The 7,393-nt window shown below is 38.7% G+C and overlaps 1 protein-coding gene across 6 annotated transcripts in view; it reads right to left on the bottom strand.

Annotated features, from left to right (window-relative positions):
* Positions 1-494: 494 nt before the first annotated feature.
* Positions 495-7,393, bottom strand: part of RRBP1 (ribosome binding protein 1) — a 52,529-nt gene continuing 45,630 nt past the window's right edge. For 5 of the 6 annotated variants that reach the window (XM_072140665.1, XM_072140662.1, XM_072140666.1 and 2 more), the window contains 8 exons: positions 7,075-7,146; positions 6,459-6,554; positions 6,222-6,305; positions 5,606-5,671; positions 4,571-4,639; positions 4,317-4,406; positions 3,353-3,496; positions 495-961 (listed from right to left, as the gene is read on the bottom strand). In XM_072140665.1, the coding sequence (XP_071996766.1) occupies positions 923-961; positions 3,353-3,496; positions 4,317-4,406; positions 4,571-4,639; positions 5,606-5,671; positions 6,222-6,305; positions 6,459-6,554; positions 7,075-7,146 (660 nt within the window). In that variant the 3' untranslated portion in view covers positions 495-922. The remainder of the gene's footprint in view (positions 962-3,352; positions 3,497-4,316; positions 4,407-4,570; positions 4,640-5,605; positions 5,672-6,221; positions 6,306-6,458; positions 6,555-7,074; positions 7,147-7,393) is intronic. The other variant, XM_072140668.1, reaches the window with a different exon arrangement.

Genomic DNA, 7,393 nt, shown 5'->3' with positions numbered 1-7,393 from the left:
ATATTACACACACATATTGCCAGACAGGCTGCTGTGAACTTGCTCGATCTACCCGACAGGCTGAGGTAGTGTGGATTGCCAGCCTGAGAGAGAGAAGAGTCACAGATACCAGACACGAGTCAGAAAAGCTAATTTGCATATCAGAAAATGTCTGTAATTCAGGTTCAGTGCCCCACTGGCCACTAATATTAGACGATATGGGTAGGACTTGTAACCCTTAATCGACAAGTATTGTTAGTCAGGGCGGTCAAAATCTGGTGACAGGTCCTCTTTAAAGTTGATTTTAGAAGGAAGGCTGCCATGAATAACAAATATAAGAAGTTACTACAGTCACAGTGCCTGGTTCGATAAATAAGTGCCCCCAGCTTATCTTGCTTGATTTTGATGGTAGGTTTTTTTTTTAGGCTTTTTTTAATTATTTCAATTGTTTTTTTTCTAAGTTTGTTTGCAAAAGGTACAGTAAAATTTTTAAATCAAAAGAAGAAAGAGACAGCTTTCATGGCTACATCGATATTTAATGTAATTTGAGCAACCATTAAGTCACATGATTTTATACTGGAGACCAGTTACAATACGGCATTCTCATCTTATTTTACTGCCCTTTCGTCCAAACATTGTTCACTCCAAAAAATAAACAATAAAGAAATTGCACAGAGTCACATACAGAGCACACAGTCTGTCCCTTTTTATAGGCGAAACAATCGATTTAGTCCATTGCTCTGGAAGGTAGATGTGAAGATATGGCGGACTGACACAGTCAGTGGTTTCATCATGGAATGTCTCTTCTTCAGATTAACAAAACATGGATATTATTGGAACTAAAATAATTGGAAGTATTTTGGCTCGCTAAAATATTATTATTATTGAATGTCAAGATAGGAATGTTTAAGGCATTTTGGTAAAGAAAGAAAAAAAAATTGGATCAAACGGATGTTCCACCAGTGATGCCCGAATCTTGCTCCTAGAAAGAAAAAAATGAAAGTAGTAAGAGACATTAAGAGTAAAGTATCTCAGCAGTATAGAATATTTCTTTCCATTCAATAATCCGCGCTAACTGAGCCATAATTGGGAGGTCTATTCCTAGAGACGACCCTTAAAGAGCTGCAAGTCTGGAGGACCTGGCAGGTCCATCCTCTAGAATAGATCACATCTAAATAAGGTTTTATGATCTATTATCAGAACAGAGAAATAAGAGAACCAGTCACTTGATGGGGTCAAATAGGTTTTAGTTTACTAGAAAACGGCCTTAAGAGACTGATGTGGACCCAGTGTTAAATGGGTATTATTCTAGGACAGCACAGGATATGCCAAAAATGAACAATAGATGCAACAGCCACCAAGGGTTGTACAGCTGCAGTGAATTAAGAAGTTGTCATTCATGTACAAAATGTCCATTCGATTCTATGCGACTTCTAAAAATAACCAAAGGGAATTTTATTTATTCTTACAAATCCCAGAGAACTGAATGGTAAGAGCCACATATGAGTGGCCTCTCTCTATTCATTGCAGCTCCAGATAAGGGTTAGGGTCCCAAAAGGTGTAAATCGCATCTATTCAAAGGACATCTGCCACCAGGATGAAGGACTGTATGCAAATGAGGCAGAGGAGCTCCAGGCTCCAGTAACACCTATGGAGCCAGGAGTCCCTTAGGCTCATTTCTATTTATCGTTCAACCTGGTGGTACATGCCCTTTAACACTACTGAGAGGGCACTGCCCCTCTGTATATACATTAGACAGTTCATGAACACCATGAAGTGCTTTACTTCTGCTGCAGGGAAATTGAACGCTTGCCATCAGGTGTCACCAAAACTACCCATTGCCCACATCAAACACTGCCTAATTTTTCTTTTCATTACTATTAAAATTCTGTTTGAGAATTAACAGAGACCCTGCTCATTTATCTTAATGTACAAATCTTTTCCAAATATCTGATTTTTTTTCTGATGAACAGGTCAGCAGAGGCAAAAATCAGCTACTTCTGAATGGTATCTGCCCAAAATGGGTCTGCCCTACTGACATAATCCAGTCAGATCTGTAGGAAGGATCCCTGATTAATAACCCCCCAAATTCTGCTTTACCCAAACAATATCAAATATTTGCCGAATGAAAAGTTATGATTTTCCAATATACTTTCTGTATCAATTGCACACAGTTTTCTACATCTCTGCTTGCTGTCATTCTATGGGAAGCTTCATTGTTTACTTCCTGTGGATAAACACTGATCTGGAGATCTAGATCAGTGATACACAAAAGGGCACTTGTATCATAAGTCTGGCTTTTTCAGTCTTTTTTTGAGATTTTTCTTAGCTTCTCTGTTGGTCAGGTGTATCTTAGTGGGTTTTTTAATTAATACATGTAGTGTTTAGTCTGTAATGATTTTGCGACTTTTCAAAACAAAAAGTCCCAAACAGTCTCCAAAAGAAGCAGAAAGTCTTCAAAAATTGCAATCAGTTTACCAGCCAATTTCTACGCCTGGTTGGGGACAGTCGTAGATTTGCACAAAAATATTTGCAACCTTTTTTAAAGGTCACAACTTTCACATCTAGATTTAGGGGATAACTCCGGGAACACTGCAGAAAACTAGACAATGGCGAACTTTGAAAGGAGACTGTTTTAGGTGCAAATAAAGTCTCACAAGAACCATGAAAAGTCTCAAAAATTAAAGAAAGGCAAGCCAAAAGTTTGAAACCTGTACCCCAATATATATTGAAAGAAAATTACAACTTCTTATTACACAAACAATATCAAATTGTTTGCTGAAAGTGGACAACCCCTTCAAAGAAAATCTTCCCTCAATGTCAAGCCTGTCAGTGACTGTGGTTATCTTATATGTGTTATCCATGGCCTCCTTCCAAAAAAAACTTTTAACATTATGCTAATGAGCACAAGGGTGGTATTTCCAGAGCCCCTCAGTAGTGTTTTTTCACTCATTATTACAATGAGCAGAACAGGTCTCACCCTCCCTTACGGTCTGTGTAATCAAGCAGTATCAGGAAATATGGAGGACGGCGAGATCTTCTGTGCTCATTGTAACAACCAGTGAAAAAACTTCACTAAGGGCTCTGGAAACATCCCCCAAAGACCCTCAGACTCATAAGCATATTTTTTAAAGTTTATTTTAGAAGGAATAAGCCATAGATAACAAATATAAGAAGATTATCACAGTCACGGTGCCTGGATCTGTGAGTAAGTGTTCCTGGTTTATCATTCTTGATTTTGATGGTAGATTTTCTTTAACTCGTTAATGACAAACCCAGTAAAGAAGAAGGCAGGCAGGAGAGCGGTGCTGACAGAGGTAAGAGATATTAGTTAATAAGAAACGGACAGGAGGAAGGAGGAGGAAGTTAGTACCGTCAACTGGAGTCGGTTTTGCAGAAGTTTATTGTGTTCCTTTTCCTTAGTTAGTTGTTCCTGAGAAGCCTTCAGGAGCTGTAACATTTTGTTAGCTGCTTGACCTAAATCCCGTGTTAGTTTTTTTTCCTTGTCAAGCCTCTCCTACAACAATTTTCAGTAGAAGCACAATGTTAGTAATGACCAGACTGGGTGGGAGGACAGACACGTTTCCTGTAATGATGGGCGATTTGTAAAATCCACAGCGGATCTCAGTCTTGGAACTTTAAGAGTATATCCCTGGGACCCCATCACATTGAGGGTTACAAGTGTGGTTTATATTGGCATAGCTGTATACAGGTTATGCTCAGGAAACACAACAAAGGGTAGGTTGAATAGAATGGCAAATGTCAGTGTGTATACATACAACAGTGTTTGATTGCAGGCTTTTTACAATCATACACATAACTCATTTAACAATTTTTGGGGTTTTTCCCCTTGTAAAGTAATGGTACTGAAACCTGAAAACAAGTTACTTGTTAGATAAAATATTTTATGTAGATTTTAAAACCAAAAAAGTGTTATTGAAAGTAGGACTGAGGTTGCTGCTTTTTGACCACAAGATCATACTTGTCAACCACTGAAGTGGTTAATAGTTTCTCCCCCCATTAAGCTCTAAAAAAAAAAAAAAAAAAAAAAAAAAAAAAAGTCCTAGAATTTGATATCTGACGCAGTACATTTTCTGGAAAAAAAAAATATGTATCCTCCCATTCAGCCCTTGCAAGTGTTTGTATTGTCAGGTGCCACCAGTAGGACATAAAATCCTACAGGACTAATGACATCTGACATACAAGTCCAAAGTCACAATGATATGCCTTTGCTTTTGTTACAGGCCCGTACAGGACACAGTTATTGGTGTAGAGGGATAATTGATTTCTACACAGTGATAAAAAAAAACATATGAAATAAAAAGACGACCCCTGACCTTCAGCTGCTGGGCTTCCTCCGTACCACTTGAAGAGTCTTCCACAGTTTTCAGTTTTTCCAGCTCTTGTTGCAAACTATACATCGATTTCTGTGCAATGGAAAATTATGAAACAATTTAGAATTTCAGCATTATATGGTCCATTGTTCTAAATTTCATAATACTGTACACACCAAGTATAACACCAGGCACATACACAACATACAAAACCATATCCAACACTACAGAAAAATAACACTACATTCCATATTCACCTCTTCCAGCTCCTTTGATATATTTTGATCTTCATTCTGATCATCGATACTTGATTGGGGAGCCTTCAGCTAAGTAAAAAAAAAAAAAAAAAATTACAATTAATATTATTGCAAGGCACATTTCTGGATTTAACAAGAAGGTTGTAAAAATCTATCAGCTTAGAATAGAGATATTCTATGGCAACAGCATTAGGGCAATTGCACATGGTGTGGGATTATGTGTGGATTCAGTGTGGACCTGTCACTTACTGCTGCAGATCGTGGTGTGGAAATCAACCTTTGCAATGGGGCCACAGCAGATTCTCTGCATCAGCAACAAGCCAATAGCAGCTTGATTCTGTGGAATGGCTGCAGGATTATCACTGCATGAAGGCATCCTTCATTCCCAAAAATAACTACTACAGTTTCATACATGAAGGTCTATTGGGAGTCCATCAGGACTGCCATTATAAAGTAGATTTAAAGGGGTTAAATGACATCTACAATCAGTTTAGTGATGGTAGATGTGTCCTAGTAAGAAGTTCCTGAGGACCATCTTCCAGCAGGGCCTCGAGCGCTACGGGGGGAGTGCGAACATTATGATACTAGGTTCCGTGAGGCACTTGGATGATGTAGCCTTAGCGTCCCAGGCTAATTTACATAACCTTTACAACGCTATATTTCCACACTCGCAGTTTATAGAGTTATAATAAAAGAAGTCTTGCGGAACTTCTCACTAGGACACATCTACCATTACTAAACTTTAACAAACTATGAACAGTAAAAAGGGGATAAGAGCCAGATAATTAAAATGGGGACCTGCAAATCCCTTGAGTGCCCATGTAGTTCTCCATTCACTTATATGGGACTGTAAGAGATAGCCGACACAGAAGTGACTGGAATGAGCACATCCTTTAGATTTAATTACAATAATTTGCTTCTTCTATAATGAACAGTGTCAATCACATGCTGCCCTCATCAGGTGGCAGCCAATATACAAGAAAAGAAAACAAATGAGAGCAGTGAAGTCCCCCTGGAGGGTGGTCGTTGACTAACCTGGTTGACTTCGGAGCCATGAGAGTCGTGTACGTGATTCTGCATTTCACTTAACTGCTGCCTGAGCTGTAAAAGAAACAAAATCCCTTCTAAAGACTTGTGTAGGAGACCATGCATGTCACATTATGATCTTAGAATGAGGACTGGCAAGCCAAGCCACCTATAAACGTCCCGGAAATATAGTATACCTCTACCGGGGTTGTCCAAGGTTTGCCATTCATTACAAAATTTAACAGGGTTAAGTACAAGACCCTAATAGGGTCACCAATATAAAAGTTACCCTTATAAAGTTTGACATTTGCTGCACGCCTCTTCAACTACTGATAAGAAAGTATATGTGACATACAGTAATGACTGCACGGCCCCTTTAATCCAGCAGGAGACCGCAAGTCTCTGGAAGTCCTGTGGGACAGCAAACTAAGAAGTTTTATAGGGCAAGTAAAATACAAGTGACCCTATAACTATACTTGCCCTGTTAAAAGTTTGCTATAAGTGACCAACCCCTTTAACCATGCCATTGCAAATTGGGGAGGGTAGTTAGGAGGTATATGTTTTTGGCTAACTATGATTAATGCACACATCACTAAATATCATAGTAAATGTTCGTAAATGTTACCAGAGAAAGCTCTTTGCTCTGTTTTCTGGCTTCCGCTTTTGTAGATTCCAGCTGTTCTTGTGATTCCGACAAAAGCTGCCTTAACTACAAAGAGTGGAGATAGTGGGGGAAGAGAAGAAGAAAAAAAAAAAAAGCAATGAGACCTTCAGGTTTCTATCAGTACAAAGCCAATTGCTGGATCCAATTGTACATAAAATGTATTATTAATATGGTTGTAAGCAAGGATGTGATACATACACATTCCACTTCCTTGGAGTATGTCTGACACTCGCTGCTGGATGTATTCATCTGGGTTTCCAGTTGGGCCTCCATAAGAGCAATGCATTCCTTCAACTGAAAAAGCATAATCCATAAGTCACCTGATGTACACACAATGTAAGTAATGCTACGAGTAACACCACCCCCAAAATCAGAATCCTTAGGAATACAATGATACTCATTTTTCCAGAAATATTTCAATATCAATTGAATAGGACTAAATTCCTCTATCAATTTCAATGCCAGATGCAGTCAGACATTGTGCTACTTCTGTAAGGAACATCTTTATTTTAATCTAATCCTGGAAAATAGCTGTGCTGGGAACTTGATGCTAAAGTCAAAAATATTTTATAAAGCGGAGTTAAAGTATATCAGGTGAATGGGGGGGTCAACCAAGACCAGGTTTCAGTGATGATCAGGTAATATGTGTGGAATCACTTAAATGTTACCGTTCCGATCATATAAAATGCAACATGAAAGAAAATAAATGTTAAACCTAAAGATAATCTTCCAAATTTATACACAACACAAGATATCACCATCACAGATATGAAAAAGGAAAATTACTATGGCCGGCACCATGTAGCAGTCATACCTGGTCAGTACTCTGGACATCTAGCTTCAGTCTTTCCACGGTCTCTTCTAAAGTCTTTATTTTAACTTGTGACTAAAAGAAAAATAAACTAGTTAGTAGCGATTGACATTAATGATAATGACAAGTGTAGGTTTCTGATAAACATGAGGGGGTGGACCCGCCTTGATATAGCAGCAAATTTGGGCCATTGGGGATGACATATTAGCTATAGCCTGTGCCAGTTAATCTTGGTATATCCAGCATGACCATGGGGGGCCAACTCGTGGGGAGAACATCAAGCTCCAGAACTTGCCAAATTCGCCCCATTGTTTATGAGTAT

This window comes from Engystomops pustulosus, chromosome 3 (assembly GCF_040894005.1).
Source record: "Engystomops pustulosus chromosome 3, aEngPut4.maternal, whole genome shotgun sequence".
NCBI lineage: Eukaryota > Metazoa > Chordata > Amphibia > Anura > Leptodactylidae > Engystomops > Engystomops pustulosus.
This window is presented reverse-complemented; position numbering and strand designations above follow the sequence as displayed.